Below are 27,588 nucleotides of genomic sequence, written 5' to 3'. Positions count from 1 at the left end.
ATTCTGTTTTAGATGTTGCATGTTACCAAGAGTTGTTGGTTAAACTGTTCAAATGTTAATAATTAAAGTGATGAAATCAGATAAATGAGTTTTTGTGTTTGAGTCTGAGACACACTGTGAGTGCTGATCTTCAGTCAGCAGTGTTTCTGACCTACAGAGAACACAGAGCCACTGAGGAACCAGACCAGAGCCTAAAGCCAGGATAAACAGGTTCAGTGAACGTGGTGTTGAAGGTGTGGAGGTGGGTCAGTTTGTCAGAGGAGACTTCGTAGAAGGACAGAGTGCCAGCAGGACAGTCCACATACACTCCTATTCTGCGAGAGGGGGTGGGGGAGGAGAAGGGGGAGAGATAGTAAACTAAGGAGGAGACAAAGGAGAAGAGAGTGTAGATTAAAGAGGAGAAGAAAGACAAAAAGAAAGAGAAAGAGAAGGAGAAGGACGGACAAGCATTTTGTCGAAGATAAAGGGAGAGAAAGAAGAGGACACCAAGGAAATATTCAGGCCAGGCAACGAGGAGAATGGCAATGAGGAGGAGTGTGAGGCAGTCTTGGAGGTAGAAGATGGATTGTCTTGTGTCATTGTGCCCCACAGAATAACGACCATCAGAACAGCTCAGACTCCAGGACTGATCATTGTCTCCAAACAAACAGTCTTTCCTGTTTCCTCTCCTGCTGATTCTCCTGTAAGTCGCAGCTATTTCAACTCTTCCTCTGCACTCCACCTCCCAGTAGGAGCGACCAGTCAGACCATTTGTACACATCAGCTGAGGCCAGTCAAACCTGTCTGGATGATCAGGATATGACTGCTCCTGTTCCACATATGTCACCTTCTTGTTGTTAAACGTAAGTTTGAGCTCTGCGTTCACTGTGTTTGTGTCCAGCTCCAGTTCACAGGCATCTGATGGAGAGAACAGACACAAACATCTGCAGGTTACCATCTATTCATTTAAACTGATCAGCCATAACATTATAACCACCTGCTGGTCATTATGCAGGTCTCCCCTTTCTGCCCAAACAGCCTGACCCATTGAGGCCTGGACTCCACTCTGTATGCACTGTGTTCTGACACATTTTATCAGAATCAGCATCAACTTTTTCAGCAGTTTGACCTACAGTAGCTCATCTGTTGGGGCCAGCCTTCCCTCAGTGATGAATAAAGTACTTATGATTTGTGATTCTGGTCTCTGCATTGACCTCCTACATAATGAAGACCCTGGAGAGACTAGTGCTGGAACAGCTGCAGCCCATGGTCAGAACTCATGGACCCCCTTCAGTTCGCCTACCAGCCCCAACTGGGAGTTGAGGACACCATCATTTCCCTGCCTAATCGCGTCTACACCCATTGGGACAATCCAGTAAGCACTGTAATCAATCAGTGTTGTTCACTTTACCTGTCAGTGGTCATAATGTTATGGCTGATTGGTGTATTAACAACTTTACTGACAATTACCAAAAGTAAATCAGTCAAACTTTTTTTTTTCATACTGAACTATGAAAAATGTTTGACAAAACTGAAATGAAAAATGCAGTTACTTAACATGAGAGCCACGGGACCAGTGATCTTCAGTTTCTTTTTTCTTTTAGACCCGAGGATGACAACTAATGGAGATCCAAATCAATAAACACAAGTACTGAATAAAGTATTGCTAAAAACTGCTACTGCAGGACAAATAAGCTCTGAATCACCCACTCTCTAAAAATGCCACTACCGCCGCGAAGAGGTCACTTTAAGCAAAAAAGTTTGGACATTCGCACATCAAATCTCAAACTGTGTCAGGCATGCCAAGTTCAAAGGAAAAAAACTTTATTATTTGGATCCAAAAACAGAAACACTAAGTAGAGCAGGATCAGTTTGTCTAGTTTTATAAACAAAAAACACAAAATTGCACAAACTTACGGTGGTTCAGGCTATGACAAAGATATCAATGGAAGCTGCCCCAACAAAAGCTAAATAATTCAAACAAGGCGTGGGCAATCTCTTCAAAGTCCACAGTCAAATGAAAAGGAATATTTCATGTAGAACAGGCAAGTGAACTTAAAAAAACTAAATCCACTGAGAACATTCACACAGGGGTAGAGGCTCAAAAAGGGTCAGAAAAATGTGGGAAGGGATCGTTGGGCAAGAGTACTTGGGCAGGATTAATGGGACCAGGGCTCTGAGGCAGACAACCAGAGGGGCTGGACAAGGGTAGAGCAGGGGACCACAGGTGGACGGCCTTGAGGCAGGAACAAAGGGCTGAACGTGTCTGGAGGGCAACCAGGAAACCGACAGCGAAGACGTAATCCCTCAGGAGGTCGGCCGAGAGGGCTAAGAACACCACACACCACAAATTAGTGTAGAAACTTTCTCCAGAATGCAAGAAATTAAGTGTTTAATGCTCAAAATTTGCATCGTACAGCTGCTTTTATTGCATTTAAATCATTTTACTTATTTTGTTATTTGGCTCAAGATTCTAGTCTAATGTACATTGAAAAAGGTTATAGTTATAAATACACTATTTTCTGTGAATCAAAGTTCATATTTACAACGGTTAAATTGAGTAGCACCTCCTCTGTATATATGAAGATTTAAAACATTTATATTGATATGATATTGTACATTATCTTCAATATCAGTAGTGTCAATGAGTGGTCTACGAGCCAATCAATGGACGAGCGAGAAGATGTGCTGTGCAAATGCGCTATGGCGCTCTGCAATCAAATAAGATTTTAAATAGGCCTAGTAAAAAAAAATCGAAAATCAATCTGTGGCAGTCAGCTTTGATATCGTGGCGGGCCGCCACAAATAAATGAACATATTGGAAACACTGATATGGAACACTGGCTCCGTCTGGCTCAGTAATACCTAGAACGGAGCTCTTGGTAGAAAAAGTAGTTCAAAACAGAGCGTTCAGACCAGGAGGAAATATTTGTTTTAGGTAGGTTTTTGCTCACAGGGATTTTTTTTTTTAAGCTTTGGCCATGTTTAACACAAACATCCAACATTATAGCATTGTAGATAAGTCATAAAATATGGGAAGTCTCCTTTAACTACTGCTTACGTTGCTTAAGGTTGAATCTAATTTAATCTGAAATTTTAGACAAAATGTGTAAATCGAATTATATATTTCATATCGTGATATAAGCCATATTGCCCAGTCCTACCCACTATGTGCCGTACAACTTGGCATCTCAACCAGATGTGCATACTTGTGTAAGGCAGCTGCCTGTATAAGCCCCTAGGTGTGCCGTAAGCCATTAGGTGATTTAATCTGAAAAAATAAATGTACGATGGGGCATTTGCTGCTTTCTGTACCTTGCATTTAGAGTTTGCGTTTTATATTACGCTCTTTTTAGAGATGTATTTCATTTGACTGTACATTAACCTTTATATAATTTCTCTTTATTTTTGGTACTAGAATATTATTTAAGTAAGAGATTCATTTATTTTGCAAGAAGATAAATGCTTTATGTTTGCTTTCTGTGCCCTGTAAGGTATTGGCTGTGTGTCAGAGAGAGAGGATTGTTGCAGTGGAGCAATAAAGAGCAGTGAAGGTCTCAACCACAATCCCGAATCCAGCGTCTGGCGCCTCCTTCCCTCCATACGACACCACACAACACCTACCAAAACACAACGCAGAGTCCAGGGGAGGCCTAGAGATGCCGCGACAGTCTGCACTGACTCAGATGCTGTGGGTTACACTTGCTTAGCTGTATCTAGGCTGCTGTATTCATCAGTTTTGTTGCATCAGAGTGTTTAGCTAGTTTTTGTGGATTTTAAATTGACTGACCGATCTTTTCAGCCACACTAACAAAAACAGAAGGTAAACCTGATTGAAACTGAGAAATCCACTACGTTAGTTAAAAGGATAAAAAGTGTGCAGACATGTGCAGCTGTGTTCTTGTGACTTCAATTAAAAAATCTATTTTGTCTTTTACATAATAAACAAACCAAACTTAAAACACACTCACACTTCCTCAGCCCACGTTTCAGTCTCTGCACTCCAACATGGTCCAGCCTGGAGGAAGAAACAAAGTCAGAATCGGCTTCATACAACGTCACTCATTTTCACAAAACACGAAAACACAACCCAAGCTCCTTGTTTAGTCAGAGTAAGAGCTGCTATTGACTGTCCATATGTCTATGGCTGATAGTGTCCAGACTGTTGACTATTCATACCTGACAGTGTCCAGTCTCCAATGTGGATAGCGCAGTCCAGCAGACAGCAGCTTCTCTCCTAAATCTCCTGGATGGTTGTAGCTCAGGTCAAGCTCTCTCAAATGTGAGGGGTTGGAACTCAGAGCTGAGGCCAGAGAGACACAGCCTTCCATTGTGACCTGACAACCTGACAGACTAAACACACACACACACAAAACAAACTTAGGAATAACATTCCTAACTTTTTTCAAAAGCATGGTCTTTCAATGTGAGAGCATGACTTACTGATTTCACGATCAGCTTCTCTAATGCTTTTCCTCAAAACCCTGCCTTTGCACTCAAAAAGACCCTGCTCGCTCTTAAATTTGCTCTGCCTCTGTTCAGACTGTGTGTGACGCACACATTATATGGTCACATTCTTGACAAGTATTCCAGCACTTGCTGATATTTTATAAGGCTTCTTTTATAGGTCATTGTCGACTTTGTTATTCTGGGTGCAATACTCAGCAGGATTTGGCAGCTGACCAGAACGCTGCTTTACGTTCTTGTTGGCTCTCGGGCATTCTGCTACAGGAGTCAGAGCATCAACAGCATAATGTTGTCCTGTCTGCTCATTTCACCTTTAATCAGGTTAGTGTCATGTATAAGCACGAAGAACACACATAAGTGATGTATGAATGTTTAATGCATTTTAAATGACCTGTAAGTAGGTCTAGTTTTATTAGTTGTTGTGCCTCTGATCCGTAGGCTAGCGCCGTCTTTAAATCCATCCGTCATGGCAGGCTAACAGTTCAGTTGCTTTGTGTATCTGCTCCTCACTTGTTTGGGTTAAAGACCTGAGAGCTCCTGTAACCAGAATTGTTAATTAGGTTTATAACTGATATACTATAATGTTACATATTCACCTGAATATTTAACATTATAGTTATTTTACACATACGCTTGTTAACCTGTTAAAAGCTGATCTTATATACAGTAGCATGAGGAACTTAAAGATATTTTCATATTGTTAAATATTTGTCTTGCTAAAACTGTGAAAATGTGAATAAATATTCTGCTATGAGTCACTGCAGCAACAGCATACGGTTGTCCTGTCTGCTCATTTCACCTTTTATCAGATTAACTGTTTGCATGTTCGCATGTCTGGGTTCTGCAACATGTGCTTGCAGATGAGGGCTGTGCGTTTACAACTATGCTCTATCATTTATTTCATTGTGTCGCAAAATTCCACACTTTACAGTAACATTTTAGAAAGAGGACAGAGCTTTGAACTGTGTTTTACGCAAAACTAACTTCAACCTGGTGCGTTCTTCCACACGTGCTGGTGTCTTCCAGGGAAGAAATTTGCATTAAGGGCTGCTTTCTCTTCCTGCTTTCTTACAGTGCAGATGCTTTGCTGCTTGCTCTTGCCTCCGCTTGCATTCTTTTGCTTAAACTCTCTTTATCTGCTAGAAATCAGCTCTTGGATACTTTTAAATCACTGGGACTGTCAGATAAAGTTGGCTCTTGCCATAACAAAACTTTTATGATCTCAGTGCTATGTGAGTGCGGTCTATCAATAGCACTAGCCTGTACTGGAGTTAAAGCTAATGCTAATTAGCAACAAGTTGCCCCCCTTCTCCACGGACGACTTCTACAAACTTCTACAGAAAATTTCAGTACTGGAAACCAAGATCCACAGGTTAGAAGTGAATGGACTACGTGGGAATGACACCACTTTACCGTGGACCCAAAACAGTGGACAAGAGCATGCTAACACACGACTAATTAGCACCAACAAGACTACCAAGAAGCAGGAGGCCTGTGTACTGGGTAATAAATCTTAAAGTGGGAGTCCTCCTGGAACGCTCTTGGTGCAAAGCCTAAGAGTAAATAATTTCCTGGGGAAATGGGAGGACGAGTAACAGGCAGAACCCAGCGCCCTGAGATTTGTGATGCGACTGGCTGACCTGCATTATCATCCAGGCAGAGCGCCTCTTCAACCCCTGTTCTTGGTAGGACGCAGCCGTGGACAGTTAGCAACAAACCTCCCCAACCACCCTCATTGGTCTCATCTCTGGTGGGGATGAGTATGCCTACAGGTGGGAGATTGACCATCTGGTGACCTGGTGCTTCCAGAACACGGTCGTGGATTTCAGAAAGAGCACAGCCCCACCCTCCCCCGTTGCAACTGTGGACTCCTTCCGCGTCCTGGGCACCATCATCTCCCAGGACCTCAAGTGGGAGCTGAACATCACCTCCCTCACCAAGAAGGCCCAGCAGAGGATGTACTTCCTGCGGCAGCTGAAGAAGTTCAGCCTGCCAAAGACAAGGATGGTGCACTTCTACACCGCCATCATTGAGTTCATCCTCACCTCCTCCATCACCATCTGGTACGCTGCTGCCACTGCCAGGGACAAGGGCAGGCTGCAGCGCATCATTCGCTCTGCAGAGAAGGTGATTGGCTGCAATCTTCCTTCTCTTCTGGACCTGTACGCCTCCAGGACTCTGAGGCGAGCAGGAAAGATTGCAGCTGACTCCTCCCACCCCGGACACAAACTGTTTCAGACTCTCCCCTCTGGCAGGAGGCTGCGGTCCATCAGGACCAAAACCTCTCAACACAAAAACAGTTTCTAACCGTCTGCTGCTAGCCTCATCAACAAGGCCCGGGCCCCCCCACTGACACTCCCTCCCCTTCGAATAATACAATCGTCTTCGCACATGTAAATATCACTTCATGTCATATCATGCACGAACCTGGCACATTGAACATATTTGTTGTTAATTTGTTGTAATAAAAAAAGTAAATTGTTGTTGATCCATTGTTATTTTTATTGTATTATTTTTCTCTATTCTTCTGTTATTCTTATATAACTTGCATTTGTTTATTACATTTATATATTTCTACATCTATTTATGTTAGCTGTATGTCTGTCTGTGTGTAGCACCTTAACACCAAAGCAAATTCCTTGTATGTGTAAAACACTACTTGGCAATAAAGCTCCTTCTGATTCTGAAAGAGAGACGTCTGTTGTATGGACAAGTCACTGTTCCAGCAGTTCCAGTCATGATTTGTGTCAGGTAACGTTTAATGACATTCCCATAAACATTCAGCTTACTTTCTAGTTCACCAAGACATGCTGTTGTTGTGATGTTAGCTAGTAGCAGAAGAGTTATGACTATTTCAGACTGGAGCTGCTGTGCTGCTCTGGGACCATCTTGTCCTCTCATGTTAGCTTTCCAGCAGCAAGTAGCCACAGTTTGCTAACCCACAACCTAGCTAACATTAACATTAATTGCTGTGTTGTTGTTCACTATAATTCATGGTACTGGATTTCTCCAGAATCTAAATAATAATATTTGATAGCAGTTCACATACAAACTCCTGAGTCAGCTAACTCCTTTAATACAAGATCATAAAAAAGACTCAAAATATTGAACTCTACAAACAGCTGAATCCTGACCTGAGAGTTTCCAGTCTGCAGTGTGGACTCTTCAGTCCAGCAGACAGCAGATTCACTCCTGCATCCTGCAGGTCGTTGTTACTCAGGTCCAGCTCTCTCAGACTACAAGACTGGGAGCTGAGAAGCGAAGATAAAGCTTCACAGCTTCTCTCTGACAGTTTACAGCCACTCAACCTAAAAATGATTTTCAGTCAGTTAATTCACATGTCAAATATATTTAGAAAAACTGTCTGTTAAGAACTTTTAACAAAAAACTAAATTATGACCTAAGAAATTCCAGCGTTGAGAATGAACTCTCCAGTTCAGCAGTCAACAGCTTCACTCCTGAATTTTGCAGATCATTGTGACTCAGGTCCAGCTCTCTCAGACTAGAAGATTTGGAGCGGAGAACTGAAGACAGAGCTTTACAGCTTCTCTCTGACAGTTTACAGCCACTCAGCCTGAAGATTTTAGACAGTACATTAAATAATGAAAATATCTCAAAAGTAACAGGGTCATCATTTTCAAAAAGCAAAACACTAACCTGAGAATTGCCAGTCTTTGTAGTCCAGAAGACAACATCTTCACTCCTGAATCCTGCAGTTTGTTGTTACTCAGGTCCAGCTCTCTCAGACTAGAGGACTGGGAGCTGAGAACTGAAGACAGAGCTTCACAGCTTTTCTCTGACAGTTTACAGCCAATCAGCCTAAAGTTAAATTCCAGTCAATTAAATCACAGGTCAGATATAAAAAGCAGAAAAATGTTTGCTAAGAAAATTGTAACAAATAGCTGAATCTTAACCTGAGAGTTTCTAATGTACAGTATGGGCTCTCCAGGCAAGACGACAAAAGCTTCATTCCTGAGTCTTGCAGGCTGTTGTTACTCAGGTCCAGCTCTCTCAGACTAGAGGACTGGGACATCAGAACTGAAGACAGAGCTTCACAGCTTTTTTCTGAAAGTTTACAGCCAGTTAACCTGAAGAAGAATGTCAGTCAATAAATTCACATTTCACAAACAAAAATAACAATATGTTTAAGAGAAATTTTAAACAATGCTGAATTCTGACCTAAGACCTTTCAATATACATTGTTGGCTCTCCAGTCCAACAAACAGCAGCTTCAGTCCTGAATCCTGCAGGTTGTTGTTACTCAGGTCCAGCTCTCTCAGACTACAGGACTGGGAGCTGAGAACGGAGGACAGAGCTTCACAGCTTCTCTCTGAGAGGTAACACCCAATCAGCCTGAAGAGAAATTTGAGCAGTCAATCACAGATCAAATATAATAAATGAACTGAATAAAAGACTTCTGGGCAAACATTTACAACTAGTTATGTCATGACCTGAGAGTATCCAGTCTGCAGTGTGGACTCTCCAGTCCAGCAGAGAGCAGATTCACTCCTGAATCTTGCAGGTTGTTGTTACTCAGATCCAGCTCTCTCAGACTAGAAGACTGTGAGTTGAGAACTGAGGACAGAACTTCACAGCTTCTCTCTGAGAGGTTACAGCCATTCAACCTATAAAATATTTTCAGTCAGTCCATTCATTAATTACTAGGCTATATAAAGAAAAAAGGAGCCCAGAAGGTCATCGTTTCAAACAGTTAAATACCTGAAAGTTTCCAGTCTGCAGTGTGGACTCTTCAGTCCAGCAGAAAGCAGCTTCACTCCTGCATCCTGCAGGTTGTTGTTACTCAGGTCCAGCTCTCTCAGACTAGAAGACTGTGAGTTGAGAACTGAGGACAGAGCTTCACAGCTTCTCTCTGAGAGGTTACAGCCACTCAGCCTGAAAAGGATTCAGCAATACAAAATCAAACAATTTCAAAAAGTACATTTAGTTTTATTCAATGAAAAAAGACATTTATCTGGGTAGTTAGATGTACAGTATGCACGTACAGAGCTTTGTTGGAGTCTTGGACAACTGGCAGGAGCCTGAGAAGGGCCTCCTCTGAAGCAGAATATTTTGTTAGGTCAAACACGTCCAGATGTTTTTCTGATGACAGTAAGATGAAGACCAGAGCTGACCACTGAGCAGGAGAGAGTTTAGCTGTGGAGAGACTTCCCGAACTCAATGACTGTTGAATCTCCTCCACTAGAGAACGGTCATTCAGTTCATTCAGACAGTGGAACAGATTGATGCTTCTCTCTACAGAGAAATTCTCACTGATCTTTTTCTTAATGTACTCGGATGTTTTCTTTTTTGTCTGTGAACTACTTCCTGTTTGTGTCAGCAGACCTCTTAGTAGAGTCTGATTGGCCTCCAGTGAAAGACCCAGGAGGAAGCGGAGGAACAAGTCCAGGTGTCCATTTGGACTCTGTAAGGCCTTGTCCATAGCACTCTCATAGAAATGTGTTGATTTGCTTCCAAACACTTCAGGCCACCAGGATGTAGTTTGTTCTTCTGCCAGCAGATTGACACCAGAGTTGATGAAGGTCAGATGGGCATGTAGAGCAGCCAGAAACTCCTGAACGCTCAGATGGACAAAGCAGAACACCTTGTCCTGGTACAGCCCTCTCTCCTCTTTAAAGATCTGTGTGAACACTCCTGAGTACACTGAGGCTGCTGTGATATCTATGCCACACTCTGTCAGGTCTGATTCATAGAAGATCAGGTTGCCTTTCTGCAGCTGCTCAAAAGCCAGTTTTCCCAGAGACTCAATCATCTTCCTGCTCTCTGGAGTCCAGTGTGGATCCGTCTCAGCTCCTCCATCATACTTGACTTTCTTCAGTTTGGTCTGAACCACCAGGAAGTGGATGTACATCTCAGTCAGGGTCTTGGGCAGCTCTCCTCCCTCTCTGGTCTCCAAGACCTCCTCCAGAACTGTAGCAGTGATCCAGCAGAAGACTGGGATGTGGCACATGATGTGGAGGCTTCGTGATGTCTTGATGTGGGAGATGATGCTGCTGGCCTGCTCCTCATCTCTGAATCTCTTCCTGAAGTACTCCTCCTTCTGTGGGTCAGTGAAACCTCTGACCTCTGTCATCATGTCAACACACTCAGGAGGGATCTGATTGGCTGCTGCAGGCCGTGTGGTTATCCAGAGGCGAGCAGAGGGAAGCAGGTTCCCCCTGATGAGGTTTGTCAGCAGCACATCCACTGAGGTGGACTCTGTAACATCAGTCAGGACCTCATTGTTGTGGAAGTCCAGAGGAAGTCGACACTCATCCAGACCGTCCAAGATGAACACAACCTGGAACTCTTCAAACCTGCAGATTCCTCCTGTTTCAGGAAAGAAGTGATGAACAAGTTCCACCAAGCTGTACTTTTTCTCTTTCAGCACATTCAGCTCTCTGAAAGTGAATGGAAATATGAACTGTATGTCCTGGTTGGCTTTGTCTTCAGCCCAGTCCAGAGTGAACTTCTGTGTTAAGACTGTTTTCCCAATGCCAGCCACTCCCTTTGTCATCACTGTTCTGATCGGTTCATCTCTTCCAGGTAAGGGTTTAAAGATGTCTTCTTGTCTGATGGTTGTTTCTGGTCTGTCTGGTTTCCTGGATGCTGTTTCAATCTGTCTGACCTCATGTTCATCATTGACCTCTGCAGTCCCTCCCTCTGTGATGTAGAGCTCTGTGTAGATCTGGTTCAGAAGGGTTGGGTTTCCTGCTTTAGCAATCCCCTCAAATACACACTGGAACTTCTTCTTTAGGGTAGACTTGAGTTTACGTTGGCACACTGTAGCATGAGTTCCTGCATAAGCAAACAACAAATAAAATCAGTGAGTGGATCCTACAGAAAATCTGACAATTTGCAGGTGTGGCTCTAGTCATCACTTGAGGACAAACTGCCTCTGTTTTGATGCAGACCTGTGTAGCATATTAACCACAATTTCTTTGGAAAGAGGAAACAGTGTCAACATGGTATAAATTCATCATGTTGCTTCCATTTCCTCTTTTCATCATTAAAATCCTCTTACCGCTCTGCAGACAGTTAGCCAGCTCCTCCTGCTTCATTCTCCTTAGGAAGTCCAGTGTGATCTTCAGAAAGGCCTCTCTGCTGCTCCTCCTCTGGTCTTCATTCTCACTGCCCAACACCTCCTCATCCTCACTCTGACTCTCTAAGCAATCTGCGTAATCTAGACTCAGAACCCTCTGGACTCTTTTCAGCTCATTCTTCACAAAAGTGATAATATTCTCCTCCAGCAGCTGGAATAGAAAGATAAACTGCATCAAAGTGTTCATTGTGGACCAATAAAGCCATATTGATATAATATAATAATTTGTAAAACTGTCAAATAAATGTATCGGATACTTTGTTACATTTTTGTAAATATTTGATTATATCTTTTCATGTGACAATAAAGAAATTACACTTTGCTACAGTGTAAAGTAGTGAGTGTACAGTTTGTATGACAGTGTAAATTTGCTGTCCCCTCAAAATAACACATCACACAGCCATTAATCATTAGTCTAATCTGCTGGCAACAAAAGTGATAATAACTCATAATGGCCACCATTATTTTGCAGCACTGCTTTAACCCTCTCGCATGGAGTTCACCAGAGCTTCACAGATTGCCACTGGAGTGATGACAACAGGAGCAAACAGAATGGAGGTGGCAGTATTTAAATGAGGGTTTTGCGTGTTTTAATGCTTTCCGCCATGGAGAGTCGGGAGGGAAAGCAGCCACTGCGTGAAAACCTTGGCTTGTTTTATTCAGTGCGTCCCGAGTATGTGGAAATCGTATGTCTGCCCATCCTGCCTGAGATTGCACTAAGTACTTGGGACAGCACACCTGAAAAACTGCTTTGGCAAACCCCAGCAGAAACAGTATGTTGGAATGACCCAGACGTAAGGAAATGCCAGCAGATCGTGCTTCATCCAGCCAGAGGGAACGACCACCGACCATCCGCAGAGGGCCGGTCGCTCTGCGATCTCCTGTTCCTGGCCCTGTACGCCCTAGTGCCCAATTCCCTCTCTGATACCTATAATGGGTTGTGTCGCTATTGGTGATATTAAGTTTGCACACGTTTTTTACTCACGCAGACCTTTAGTAAATCTGGTCAACAACACCGTAGAATTGTTCATCACCTTCAGGAAACACCCACCACTGCATTCACCATTACTCCTCAACGGTGCAGCAGTAAACGTGGAGGAGCATGTTAAGTTTTTGGGTACTGCCATTACCAGCGACCTGAAATGGGAGACACGCATCTATTGTCATCAAGCGTGCTCAACAGAGGATAGTTTTCCTGAGACTGCTCAGAAAGATGACCTTCTCCTTGATGGTCTGCAAACAGTTTTACAGAGCCACCATCAGGAATGTACTTACCTCCTCCATCACTGTGTGGTACCCCGCATCCTCTGCCCACATCAAGCACAGACTGGAACGCATTATGCGAACTGCTACCCAGCTCACAGGCCAAGTACTGGTGTCTGTGAGTGTTCTGTATGAAGCTCGAGCCGGGCATACACGTAGGAGCCATTATACATGGGGGGGACACCATTTACCCCTCTCTCTCTCTCCCTCTCTCTCTCTCGCCTGTCATTGACCGGTCTTGTGCAGAGTTTTGTGTGCTTGCCGTGCTGCCGACAGCTACATGCACGTTCCTCGCGGGTCTATTTCAAGTAGCCGGCTGTTTAAAAACGATATAATATTCTTTGTGTGGTTCATCAAAAGTGATAAATTATCTCCGTCCCACGAGGTGCGGACAGTCCTGGACATTCTAGATAAACTCCCGGAAATTTTATCCTCACTCCCAGCTTCCATTCGCCGGGTGGTCCTGTAAATAATGTCGTTTGTGGTGTGTCTGAAATGGCAAAAAAGGATATTTTCAAACTTTTTAGTCTTTTGAAGAGTTATGGAAAGTCCGTTTTCATTTCTGGCGTCAACGCCAGAACGATTCTCGACGATTCGACTCCTCTCCCTCAACGAATGGCTCCAGTCAGCCTGCAGAATCCACGGTTTTACTTTTATTGACAATTTTAACTTGTTTTGGAACCGTTCCTCCTACTTCAGGGCTGATGGGGTCCACCCCAACAGAGAAGGAAGCCACATACATGTTGGCTGCTAACATCTAACATCTGTTTTGTCTTACAGAAACTTGGTTGTATCATGATGAATGTGTTATGTGAATGTGCTTAATGAATCTACTCCTCCCAGCCACACCAATACTCATATTCCTCGAGGTACTGGAAGAGGTGATGGAGTTGCAGCTATCTTTGACACAAGCTTGTTGATCAACCCTAAACATTAAAACAAAATTTTAAATTATTTCAAAGTCTTCTGCTTACTCTTTCACATCCTACCTGGAAAACTCTACAGCCAATTTTATATGTCATAGTGTATCGCACACCAAGTCCATATTCTGAATTTCTACTTGAATTTGCAGAGTTTTTATCATGTCTAGTTCTTCAATCAGATAAATTAATTATTGTGGGTGATTTTAATATTCACGTGGACGCAGATAATGACAGACTTAGTACTGCATTTTTATCATTACTAGATTCAGTTGGTTTTAGTCAGATTGTTCACAAACCCACTCACTGTTTTAACCACACCCTTGATCTTGTATTGTCATATGGCATTGACAATGAACAGTTTTTCCACAAAATCCTGTTCTGTCTGACCACTTTTTGATAACCTTTGAGTTTTTTCTACTAGACTACATGCCTTTAGTCAAATATTCTTACACTAGATGTCTATTGGAGGATGCTGTGGCGAAATTAAAGGAAATTATTCCATCAACACTTGTCTCCACACCAGCTCTCCTTATGACAGAGAACTCCTTTACTAACATGAGTCCCTCCAAACTCCAAACTTGATCATTTTGTTGACAGTGTTGCAGGCTCACTGCGAATGACGCTCGACTCCATTGCCCCACTTAAAAAGAGAATAATTACACGAAGAAAACAAGCACCTTGGTATAACTCGCAAACGCATAAACTGAAGCTTATATCATGGAGGCTGGAAAAAAAAATGGCGTTCCACTAGCCAAGAAGAATTACACTTAACATGCAGGAAAGTCTCAAAACTTACAGAAGAAGAGTTGCTTACTTTTCATCATTAGTTGAGGAGAACAAGGACAACCCCAGGTTTCTCTTAAGCACAGTAGCCAGGCTAACAGGGAGTCACACCTCCACTGAGCCGTGTATCCCTGCCAGCATAAGTAGTAATGATTTTATGAGCTTCTTTAAAGAGAAAACTAAAATCATCACCATATACTACTACAGAGACTGGAAAATTTTATTGGCATCAAAGGATCAGCCCTCAGTCCCAATTTGTATATCTGAATAATGATTCTTCCATGCACACCAGCATTGACCATGGAGTACCACAAAGTTCGGTGCTCGGACCAATCCTTTTTGTCCTATATATGCTTCCTCTCAGTAGAATTATAAGAAACCATGACATAAATTTTCATTGCTATGCTGATGATACTCCGCTATATTTAGTTATCATGCCGGATGATTCACATCAGTTAGCCAAACTCCAAGGTTGTTTACAAGATATCAAATCCTGGATGACCTGTAATTTCCTCATGCTAAAGTCAGACAAAACTGAAGCTATTTTACTAGGGCCCAAACACCTTCGAGATATATTGTCCAACGACATTGCTACTATGGATGGCATCACCGTCCTGTCCCAAAACGCTGCAGAAAAACTTGTCCAAGTTTTCATTACTTCCAGGCTTGACTAGCGGGCAGCACAATTAAGTCTCTAAAGCCTCTCAAGCTGATTCAGAATGCAGCAGTGCGTGTTCTGTCTAGAGTCAGGATTAGAGAGCATATTTCTCCAATTCTAGCATCCCTTCACTGGCTCCCTGTGAAATATAGAATAGATTTTAAAATTGTTCTACTTACCTTACAAAGCCTTAAATGGCCAGGCACAATATCTTACCGCCCCAATAGAGCACTGCGCTCTCAAACTGCAGGGCTGCTTGTGGTGCCTAATGTAACTAAGGTTAGAGTGGGACAAAGAGCATTTAGTTATCAAGCGCCTCTACTATGGAACCAGGTTCCAATTTGGTTGCAGGAATCAGATAAATTCCCCACTTTTAAGGCTAGACTTAAGACTTTTCTGTTTAATAAAGCTTTTAGTTAGGACAGGGTTGAGCAAATTTATAATATATATATATAATAATTTTATCGTTTTATCATTTTATTTAGTTGATTTTATTCTGATTGTATTTATTATTTGTTTATGACATGTTCTGTATTTTATGTTTAATTTTATTTAGTTTCAATGCTTTTTGTAAAGTGTATTAGGACCATCTCTTTTGGTGATTTTGCACTTTAAATAAAACCTGACTTGACTTGACTTAAGGATTATGTTCATAGATGCTTTAGGAATAATCAGATTTTTTTGGCTGCAGCTCATAAGTGTAACATTAGGATAACTAAATACATTTGTGCTGTGTCTCTCTGACTGTGCACCCGAGTCCTCATAATCTCCCCTCTCCAGTCTACTCTCCATCTTCTGTCACTGCAAATATCCTCATTCAGCCACACTAATAAGTACATTGTTTTCAAAAGTCATTCGAAATCTAAGTACCTTATTTAAAAGAAAACTGGGAGTGGGGGTAGGGGGAGGGGCATGCCCCCGAACCCCCCTAGCATTTCAGTGTCCCCCCAGGTTCAAAGTCGCTCCTACACCCCTGGAGCAGGGCAGCGGGCTAGTAGGATAGTGGCGGACCCATCACACCCAGCTTACTGCCTTATCAGAAAACTTCCATCTGGTTTTAGGTTCTGCTCCATCAGGACCAAGACCACCAGACACCTGAACAGTTTTTTCCCCTAAGGCTGTTGGTCTTAAACAATCCTCCCTAGCTCCTATTTTATCCTCCGATTGTTATCATACAGTGTCACCAGTGCCCAAAGTGTATTGAAAAGAGTACCTAAATGGGGCCACCAGATGGTGCAAAATAGCATTGATGGTTGCAGAAGAAACAATGAAAAACTTTGGTAGAGAAGTAAGGAATGGAAATTTACCAAATAAGAGGATTTTGGAAAGGTACCACAGTAGAAGGCACCAGAGAATTAACATATTTAGGAATAAAGGCGGGAATCTTGCAAGGGCACTGCCTAGAGTAGGAGACTGAGGACGATATAATTCGAGACACAGCGGCTCCTCCTTAGTTCGTGCTGAAGCCTGCCAAGATGTAACTGGTTTTTGTCTTTAAATACAACAGTCTGCAGCTGGACAATGGACTTATTATAATTTTAAATATTTGTTTGTCATGTATGTGCAGCATGAAGGGAGCTAAAACTTTCATTTTATTGTGTTATTAAGTTGAGGGTTAGCATACTGTGGCTACAGCTGCTGCAGCAAAGCTAACATTCAGAGAGGACAAGACGGTCCCAGAGCCAGAACACCAGGTAGCTAAGGTTGATGCTAGCCTACATTAGTGGGTAAGACGATTTCAAAGCAAAGACAGATATTGGGCTATCCCAGTCAATCTCCAGTTAATCCTCACTCACTCAGACACCCACCTTTTTAAGAACTCTTTGGATTTACACAATTGAAGCGAATGACCTGGTTGACACTAAAAATGGCGATTATTGAAAGGTGACAAGGTTCGCAGGTATGGTAGTGTAGGTGTTGTTTTTTTTTATGAACACACCATAAATATGGAGTCCAGGTCTGTTGGATGCTGCTGAGCAGACTGATCACTGGGAATCTTTGAGCTCTTCTGCTGAACTCTGAGAAAAATCAAGTTTAAAGACATTAATGACTCACATCTGCACAGAGTTTCTTACAGTCATAATGACAGGTGAGACTACAGAGTCAATGCAGATGACATGCACAGTGAGGATCTTTAAAATGCTTACTTTGGATAAGCAGATTGTCCATCTTTAAAGCTAATGGGGAAATCCTTGGACTGGTCACTCTTCACTGACACACAGCTGGGTCCCTGAGAGTCTCGTTTGTGATGCTTTGTCCTGATACAAACAGAAGTTATAGATGTTAAATAAGCAGATAGTAACGAGATTAACATTTCTAAAAGAATGTCTTTCCTAAAATTAAATTAGGTAATTTGATTTTAACTGATTATTTGACTATTTAATTATTGCCCTCCTGTCCAGAGTGGAGCTGTTGCCAAATCAGGCAGTGTTGTTTCCTGTCAGGATGCTCTCTACAGCTCCAGAGTAGACTGATTGAAGGATCCTCACTGAGACTGAATTCTCTCAGCGCTGCCTTGCTTTCTCACCAGAGTGTCAGAGTGATGTGTAGAACCTGGGAGCTGCATAACCTGTGGATCTGTTTGGCAACTACAAGGGAGGAAGGTGTAGATGTAGTCCTTGATCAGCTTCTCAAAGCATTTCATGACCCTTGAGGTGAGGGCCACTGGTCAATAGTCCTTCAAAAGCTGGAGAAACATTCTTAGGCACAGGGTGGATAGTGGATCTCTTTAAGCAGGTGGAAACCACGGACTTCAGAGGTTGGATATTTTGGTAAACACTCAAGCTAGCTAATTACTACTGGACAAGGGTCAGAATGCTGCTCATGTGTCAGAGTGTGTCTGCTCAGACCCAGCAGCTGAATAAACTCCAGCCACTCTAGCCAGCGTGTTCAATGTCACCAAGGAGGAGGTGGGGTGGACGGAGAGTCAGACCCAGGACTTTCACACAGAAGAAAATGCCAAAGTTATTTAGCTATTTGAGTTAAATAGCATTACTGACTGAGGTTGTACCAGAACAGGTTTACATACTTTCATCTACAAAATAACACCATAATGTTGTCAGACTACCCACTGCTGCAGCTCCTCTTTTCACCCTGTGTGTTCAACGCGCTGTTTAAGCTATGGAGTGAAGCATCTCACTTCTACAAGATCTTTGTTGCACGTCCGCAGTACCTAGTTAAGGACTACAAGCCAATCAGAAGCAGAGTAGGGCGGGTCCTGACAAGCTGGTAAATACGGCGTCGGTTCAGGTATACATGTTGCTGGAGGGGGTGGGGGGGGGCAGGCGGACGTCTTGTCACTGTGTGCTGCAGTGAGAGTGTTTCTCCACCGGTGTTTTTGAGGGCGTGTCGGACTTGCCGCTAGGCGAGCGTAATGACTCGTGTTACCATGAGACATAACATGATAACCGAAATAAATGCTGGACTACAAAAGAGTTCAGAGCAGAGTTTTCTGTGGGAGATGGGAACTCCCTTTGGGCTTTTTCACTTTGCAAACCTGTTACATGCACAAAAAAGAGATATAACTCAATAAAGGAGAGGGAAAAAGCCAAACAGCATAATACCACCTCTTTAACGTACTTACTCCCTAAACCTAACCAAACTGTGTCCGTTCCACAACATTAACCACGTGTTTAATGACATGTGAGAGCGATGTGCAGGACATGGGAGCTGCTGATACAGTCCCACAACAGACTATGAAGCTCTGGACCAAGAGAGGATTCTTCTCAGGAGAGTCAGCTAATGACAAATATCAGGTTTAAAGTCTTACCTTCCTTCAGCAGGATGTCCAACCTTAAAGTTAATGGGGCGACCCATGGACCAGTCACTCTTCAAGGACACACAGCTGGGTTCAGGAGAGTCTGGTTTCTGTCGCTGCATCCTGATGCAAACAGACAAATAACTACTAATGAACGTGTTCAAACTTGAGAAAGATTTTGGTTGGATATTTTCAAAATCTAGCTCCCTCTTGCTGGTTCTCCAACGTTGCCGACCGCAGCTTTGATTAATAAAGTTAGTAGTTATTTACTGGAAGCTGTTCTTCAGTAGCTGAGCGGCAGATGTGAAAGTGAGTGTGAATAACGACAGTGAGTGCTGAGCTCTGATATGAAGAAGAGTCGTGGATCTCACCTCTGAGCTTCCTGTTCCCCCTCCTCTCTCTCCTCACACTGATCCATAGCTGCTGCAGAGCTGCACTCTGTCACCACAACAACACTGAGGACGTTCAGCTGATCCACATCCGGTCACAGAGACTCTGAGCTTCAGCTGGAGAGGCAGCACAGAGAGAGAAGATGCTTCAGTCTATTAAATATGAGGCTGCTGTCACCACAGTCTACAGACATCAAGGGCAACTGGACTTTGCTGAAGATACTCAAAGACGTTTCACCGAGTTATTTCATTTGACTGAAATGAAGGATGACCTGGATAACAGAGAACCTTCACGTACAGTATCTCACAAAAGTGAGTCCACCCCTCACATTTCTGTAAATATTTAATTATATCTTTTCATGTGACATCACTGGAGAAATGAAACTTTGCTCCAATGTAAAGTAGTGAGTGTGCAGCTTGTATAACAGTGTAAATTTGCTGTCCCCTCAAAATAACACATCACACAGCCATTAATGTCTAAACCGCTGGCAACAAAAGTGAGGACACCTCTAAGTGAAAATGTCCAAATTGGGCCCAAAGGGTCAATATTTTGTGTGGCCACCATTATTTTGCAGCGCTGCTTTAACCCTCTGGGACATGGAGTTCAGCAGAGCTTCACAGGTCGCCACTGGAGTCCTCTTCCACTCCTCCATGACGACATCACAGAGCTGGTGGATGTTAGAAACTAGGGCTGCAACAATTAGTCAACATAATCGACGACGTCGACTATAAAAATTTGACCCAGCTGTAAAAAGTTATTAGTAGTGGAACATCTGGCTCATGATGTCGCCTACAGAACATTCTGCACTGGGTTATGCCTAAAACCTATAAGCACTTTTGAAAAATAAACTACAGAAGTAGTATGAAAGGGGACTGTTGCTGTATATTGTTCTAAATAGACACTGTTAGGGTACAGTTGTGGTTATAGTACTTGCTTTTAATTTATATAGTTCCAAAGAAAAAATCTTTGATAAACAGTTAAAGTTTGTATAAATCAGTGAATTATAGGAGGAGCCTACGCTGGTGATACTGGTGTTCATTCTGAATAGTAAACCTCATTCACTTAATGGTAACGTTAGCTTGTTTCGTGTTGGAGATCAGTGATTCAGTTGAAAGATATTTAATTAGTTAAATGGTTTAATTAGGGTTATGGGGTGACAAAAATAATAATGACTAGTCGATTAATCGAATAAATAACATTAGTCGACTACGAAAATAGTCATAAGTTGCAGCCCTATTAGAGACCTTGCGCTCCTCCACCTTCCGTTTGAGGAGCCCCACAGATGCTCAGTAGGGTTCAGGTCTGAGCCAGTCCATCACCTTTACCCTCAGCTTCTTTAGCGAGGCAGCGGTCGTCTTGGAGGTGTGTTTGGGGTTGTTTTCATGTTGGATTACTGTCCTGCAGCCCGGTGTCTGAAGGGACGGGATCCTGCTCTGCTTCAGTATGTCACAGTACATGTTAGCTCCCCAGTGCCGGCAGCACTCATGCAGCCCCAGACCAGGACGCTCCCACCACCTGCTGGACTTTAGGCAGGACACACTTGTCTTTATGCTCCTCACCTGGTTGCCGCCAAACACGCTTGACACCATCTGAACCAAATAAGTTTATCTTGGTCTCATCAGACCACAGGACCTGGTTCCAGTAATCCAGGTCCTCAGTCTGCTGGTCTTGGACATTTTCACTTAGGGCTGTGCTCACTCACACAGCACATTTACACTGTTTTACAAGCTGTACACTCACTGTCATTTCTCCAGTGATGTCACATGAAAAGATATAATCAAATATTTACAGAAATGCGAGGGGTGGACTCACTTCTGTGAGATACTGTACATCTCTGGGGATTGTTGAAGAAAATCATTCAAGTCCAGTTGGGAGGTTTGAAACAGTGGTGTGAGTCTAGTGAACTTCAATGAGTTCACTGGTGAATTTACAGACACTGAGCAGACTGAGCTCAATCTGCATTCAGACCTACAGTTTGCAGGATCAATGGATCACATTAGCAGTGGCCAGTGGGGCATGAAGGAAACACAGTCGGCATATGACCAAGATCAAGATCAAGGGGCAAAACCAGTTTTTGCCCCAGACGTACCCTGATAAGCTAGTCTGCACGGCCCAAATGTGTTTTTCTTCATCAAGATCAATATAGTTTTATCCTATCTAAGCCTACCCTTGATCAGACTTCTTTTATTCAAACTGTAATTAATTCAGATATTTAGTTTGTGTTTTCTGAAATCATGTGTCAAAATGTGCCGCACAGAGGAGCTCCAGCAGCATTTCACTGTGGAGTCATGTGGTGAACTTTGAGCTCACACACACTCTAAAACAGATCAGAAATCAGACGGTGGTGATGCAGCGGGCTCAAAGTGTTGGAAACATCCTCCGTGTTGGATTTGACTCCAAAGCCCTTTAAAAAGGATGTAAATAAGAACGTGGAATGAAAGACTTTGATGAAAACATCTCTGAACGCGTTTCTCTGTGTCACATGACACACTGAAAATGTAGATCTGTTCCTGTCTGCCGTCCCTCGACTCACCTCAGTGAGGAAAAGCTGACATGAGCACAGAAACACATTCAGGACCCAAAGTATTTGATCATTTCATCCTGAAATATTGGGTTCATGATAAATGAAATATGATGCGTTTGTGTGTTTTTAACCCGCTGCAACCAGCTGACCTCTGGGACAAAAACGTTGTTTGATTTTCAAAATACATGAATTAAACATTGACTATAAAAACTGACATGTCCAACACTAGCAGTGCTTAAAAGTAACTGATTGCATTAACTCAAGTACTGTTCTTTTTACATTTTTAAGGATTTCTTGTACTCGAGTATTTAATTTTTTATGTAACTTTATACTTCATCTCACTGGCAAATCTTGTACTTTTTACTGCACTACATTTTTCTGACAGCTTAAGTTACTAGTTTCTTTAGGTTTAGGGAATTTACTGATGAATCGATTAGTCAGTAGACAGGAATAATAAGCAACTACTTTAATAACTGAGTTGAAGTAGTTTCTATTATTAATCGCCTTTATTTCTTTGGGTTTAGAGAATTGACTGGACAAAACAAACTGAAAATGCCTCTTTGGGAAATTGTGACGGGTATTTCTCCCCTTAATCAAGTAAATAATCAGTAGATTAATCAATACTGAAAAAAATCATTGCAGCTTCAAACAAACACTTCAAACAATGACAGTTAAAATGCTGCTTACACGTGACTGTATCAGCAAGAATAATCTAATCATATCATAGATAACAGAACTGCATATGCACGGTATAATATACTGAAATCTAAAGTATCACAAGTAAAACTACTTAAGTCAATTTAGCTGATAATACTTAGGTACTTTTACCAGTGGACACTAAATAGGTACATTTACTAAGTACTGTACTTAACTACAAATTAGAGGTACTTGTACTTGAGATTATCCATCTCAGAGGGAGATCTTGTACTTTTTACTTCACTACATTTATCTGACAGCTTCAGTTACTTTGCAAAGTCAGATTTTTACTCACAAAACACATGAAGAGTTTATAAAAGATGATGTTTAGTTATAAATTAAACAGTTTTTACAAGTACAGCTGAAACGATAAGTCAGTTGAGAGAGAATTAATATGCAACTATTTTGATTGTTTGAGTCATTTTTCCTGTAAAAACATTTCATGGTTCCAGATTTTCTGCTTTTAATTATTATAATAATTTGAATGTTTGTTAATAACGTTGAGGTTTGGACTGTTAGATGGACAAAAAGCAGCATGAAGGAGTCACTTTGGGCTCTGAGTAACTGTCACAGTATTTCTCACTATTTTCAGCAGATTAATTCATAATGAAAATAATAATTAGCTACAGTCCCAAATGATCCATCTCAACAACAGTAAAATCCTGCCTTTGCATGAATGCATGAGGAACATAATCTGAAGATATAAAATAGTCACAAGGGACATTTTTCTGCATTGAGTACTTTTACTTTTAATAGTGTGAAAAGCTGCATTACATACTTTTACTTAAGTAACATTTTGAATGTAGAACTTTTACTTGTAACAGAGTAATTTTAAAGTGGATTTTAGTACTTTTACTTAAGTAAAGGATCTGAATATTTCATCCACGGCTGACTTTTACTTAAGTAACATTTTGAATGCAGAACTTGTAACTAAGTATTTTCACATGGTAGTAGTGGTACTTTTACTGCGATAAAGAAAGTGAATATTTCCTCCCCGAACATTAGACTGCTTTAACAGATTTGTTCTTGATTTTTATGTTTGGAATATAAACAACAGATACACTTCTATTAGCAGCAGATCTGTCTACACAGGCCGCTGTAAAACACAGGTGACCTACACTCAACACTGTGCCTGAACGCATCCTGAGGGGACCAGACGGGGGCGGCGGAGGACGAGACGCGAGGCCTCAGAAATGGAGGGATAACTCCGTGAAATCTTTACACACAGACATTAAACATCATCTTGAAATCATGCAGTGAGACTGAAACTTAATGAGAGATCATTATCGGTCATGTCAGCCACGAAGAAACGTCCAGAAATCAGCTTATCAGAGACAGAGCTGCAGAACTTCCAGAGAATCTTCCTGTTTTTAAGTTTCCTTCAGCTGTCTGCACATCCATGTTAACCATCAGCCAACAGCTGATTCAGCTGCTGTTAAAGGGGCCACTTTGATTAAACGTGAACACGTCCTTAAACACGGGGCTCCCTGTTGATCCTGAACTCGCGATGGGAAACTTAACACGAGCTGAACTCTACAACACAAACGGCTTTTCACACTCAAACATCTGGACTTTCTGCTTTTTACACTTAAACTTAGGCTATTTAAACTAAAGGCGAGAACAGACAGCAGCTGAGAGGCTGTAAATTCTGAAAACTGTCACTTACCAAACCTTCAACACGGAGAACAGATCTGCGCCACCGCGGCGGGCGGAGTGAAAGTGAACCACGGGGAGGGGGGCGGTGCAAACAGGAACTAATGAAGCTCCACACTGAGCGAGCTGTGAGTAAAATGAAACTTAACTGGAGGCTGCAGACAGAAAAGCACACAGTCCTGCTGCTGAGTGCTGCAGGTATTTAACAGAATAAGAACTTTACTCATTCTAAAAAAGAGAAGCTTTTCTGAAAGGTTATCTGTCTCATGGACATGATTCACTGAGATGTTTGTTTCTGCAATAAGTTATTTTAGCTCATAAGCCTTTAAAGTGATTTAAAATAAATAAGATTTTTAAAGTAACATTAACAAAACATGTCTGAAGAGCGCCTTTTTAAATAATGATTAGTTAAAAAAAAGTTTTATATCACAGACTGTAATGGGTCACATGACCTGAGTTAAGTTGAGGGCATAACAGGTGTCAACAGGCGTCACTGACACTGGGGAAGCTGGGGACATGTCCCCATCACTTAAAGGCATTTGTTAAAAATGTTCTGAATAAAACCTTGCAACAAGAAATGAAAATGTTTTGAGAAATACACAATAAGGAAACACGCAATGCAAATGTGCATGCAAGCTGCTGATTACTACATTTTAATATATTTTAATATTTTCATCTTCAGCTGCCGCCTGAATTTTGTTTCCCTTAATTAAATTACTACCAGAACATCAGTGCAGAACATGTGTGTGTTTAGTGCTCTACCCCTCGACCCCATATTACATTTTATTACATTTACTCATTTGGCAGATGCTTTTATCCAAAGCGTCTGACAATTGAGGATATATTTAGTCATTTAATATTTCTTCAAAATAGTTTTATATATCTTTTATATCTCATCTCGTCTTGTTCTCATGAGCCCAATATTGTGGATCGTCACACCTCTAATCTGAGCTCTTATGTCCTTTTTAAGACAAAGTGACGTCCTTGATTTGAGTTCATACAGCCATTAAAAAATGATAAATTTCTTTAAAATAAATAAGATGTTAAAAGTGTCTGAAATGCGCCATTTTTAATGTTTTGTTTTTAATGTATGTAAGGTTTTATTTCAAGTAGCATAGAGTCACATGACCAGAGTTAGATTGAGAGTATAATCACGGAATCATGGGTAAGAGATGGATGCAGAGATACGACTTCCAGCCCCAAAATAACCATATTCTGCATTTGGTTCCAGAGACACACACGGTATAGAGCTCAACAGCGACCACCCACTTTTTTCACGGCCCCAGAAGTAAATTCCCTATTTATTCTATCATTTCCATAAAGTTTTAAGCCTTGAACCAATCCAAGCAGCTACAACATGAATAATGACCAGAAAACATTTGAATCGTAGCAGAAGAACTACTTGAAAAAACAGAAAATGTGAAGAAACTACTAATCCCACAAGCCTTTATGAATGATACCTTTTCCAAGACTTTCACCTTAACGATAGTTTAGCACTTATTCTTGAACTGAATCCTTCTCACAGTGTTTATACGGTTGATGTATTGTAGTTTGTGTTGTCATAGACATAGTACAAAGGGGCGGCTGGGACTCAGGAGGTAGAGCGGGTTGCCCGTTAATCGGATGGACGGCGTTTCAATTCCCGGCTCCTCCAGGCTGCATGTCAAAGTATTTGGGTTACCTACGAAGCACCTTGGGCAAGATACTGAATCCCAAATTGCCTCTGGTGGCTGTTCCACCAGTGTGAGTGTGAATGTTAGTTTCTGTTTGAGCACTTAGACTCAGTGTATGAATGTGTGTGAATGGTGAATGCAATGTGGTGTAAAAGACGTCACTGTTTCACTTCAGGACTCTGGGTAGTTTAGTACTTCTCTGTGACATAAACGTATTTTTATTAAAACAAGGTTGATATCATACGGACTCGTGGCTTCTACAGGAGCATACTATTGTGCCACAATCTCGTAGCTGGCGGAGAGACTTTATCAGGTGGTTACAAAATTCTGGCTCGTAATAAAAATCCCAATTGATCTCCCTGTTGATATTTGTTGGTGTGTTTGTTAATTTATGTGCTTTCATCACATTTTGCTTTTGTGCTAATGTGTTTGGGTTACCTACGAAGACTTTAAAATAAATGCGAGATGTATTTTAAGCTTGTATGTCTATTATTTTCTTGTAGTTTTCACAGCGTCTGCTGACAAGAGGGAGAGACAAAATAAATTTGTAAATCTGTATGATGCTTGGCTATTATTTCGCGTGTAGCTACAGAAAGATTTTTATTCCTGGAGTGAATGTTACTGCGATTTGAGTTAAAATTCCCTCAGCAACAGGGAGGAAACTAGCAAAATGTCTGAGAGACAATCACATTTGTTGAGTTTCTTTAAATCAGTAGGTCTGTGGGCCCTGAAGTTGTTCTGGCGGATCAACAGGGTGGCGGTAACAGCAGCACATCTAGGAGCAAAGTAAGAAGCTTGTGATCTTCAGAAAAGCCTCTGCTGCTCCTCCTTACAGTCCAACACCTCCTCATCCTCACATGGACTCTCTTAGCATTCTGGGTAATATGGACTCAGAAACCTCCTGACTTTACTCTAACAACTGAAATGGAAAGATAAACTGAACATTTAATATAAGCCGTTAGAACACAGCCTGTGATTCATCTGTTCACTTGGACAATGTCAGTATCGTAGGGAATATATTAAGCCACCACGTATAGTAGTGTTGTAGTCAAGACCGCCCAAACCGAGACCAGAGTTTATCGAGACCGAGACAAGACCAAGACTTTTAGGGGTTGAGACCAAGTCGAAACCAAGACCGAGGGAGGGCGAGACCGAGTCAAGACCAAGACTTTTAGGGGTTGAGACCAAGTCGAAACCAAGACCGAGGGAGGGCGAGACCGAGTCAAGACCAAGACTTTTAGGGGTTGAGACCAAGTCGAAACCAAGACCGAGGGAGGGCGAGACCGAGTCAAGACCAAGACTTTTAGGGGTTGAGACCAAGTCGAAACCAAGACCGAGGGAGGGCGAGACCGAGTCAAGACCAAGACTTTTAGGGGTTGAGACCAAGTCGAGACCAAGACCGAGGGAGGGCGAGACCGAGTCAAGACCAAGACTTTTAGGGGTTGAGACCAAGTCGAGACCAAGACCGAGGGAGGGCGAGACCGAGTCAAGACCAAGACTTTTAGGGGTTGAGACCAAGTCGAAACCAAGACCGAGGGAGGGCGAGACCGAGTCAAGACCAAGACTTTTAGGGGTTGAGACCAAGTCGAGACCAAGACCAGTTCCCCACATTACAGGACACACAATAAAATGTGGAATGAGATCGTAGGTACTTCTCAGATTGATCTGAAAGATCTACTTTCCCATTAAAACACCCACATACAAACACTAAGAGCTGAAATCA

General features: G+C 42.1%; 1 protein-coding gene across 1 annotated transcript; it reads right to left on the bottom strand.

Moving 5' to 3' along the window:
* Window positions 1-24,355, bottom strand: LOC119890523 (NACHT, LRR and PYD domains-containing protein 12-like). The gene is made up of 18 exons (XM_038701838.1): window positions 24,206-24,355; window positions 19,301-19,435; window positions 18,942-19,052; window positions 17,320-17,430; window positions 17,112-17,190; window positions 11,468-11,696; window positions 9,450-11,241; window positions 9,166-9,339; window positions 8,898-9,071; window positions 8,626-8,799; window positions 8,361-8,534; window positions 8,104-8,265; window positions 7,847-8,020; window positions 7,581-7,754; window positions 4,159-4,332; window positions 3,951-3,997; window positions 570-897; window positions 1-347 (listed from the first exon to the last, which is right to left on the bottom strand). The coding sequence occupies exons 2-18, from the start codon at window positions 19,345-19,347 to the stop codon at window positions 152-154; spliced, it is 4,320 nt and encodes a 1,439-aa protein (XP_038557766.1). The 5' UTR covers window positions 19,348-19,435; window positions 24,206-24,355; the 3' UTR covers window positions 1-151.
* Window positions 24,356-27,588: the final 3,233 nt, after the last annotated feature.

This window comes from Micropterus salmoides, unplaced genomic scaffold (assembly GCF_014851395.1).
Source record: "Micropterus salmoides isolate LMB-PRFRI ecotype aquatic unplaced genomic scaffold, ASM1485139v1 Ms_hic_scaffold_6, whole genome shotgun sequence".
Classification (NCBI taxonomy): Eukaryota; Metazoa; Chordata; class Actinopteri; order Centrarchiformes; family Centrarchidae; genus Micropterus; species Micropterus salmoides.
The sequence above is the reverse complement of the archived record's forward strand: the minus strand, read 5'-3'. Positions and strand labels throughout refer to the sequence as shown.

Bases quoted from the DNA above. Each gene is read 5' to 3' on its own strand.
- LOC119890523 (XM_038701838.1), bottom strand. From the start codon at position 19,347: ATGGATCAGTGTGAGGAGAGAGAGGAGGGGGAACAGGAAGCTCAGAG. The intron at 8,266-8,360 runs GTTAAGATTCAG...ATTTAACTTTAG, and splicing joins TGTACATTAGAAACTCTCAG to GCTGATTGGCTGTAAACTGT. The intron at 7,755-7,846 runs GTCATAATTTAG...AATCATTTTTAG, and splicing joins TCAACGCTGGAATTTCTTAG to GTTGAGTGGCTGTAAACTGT.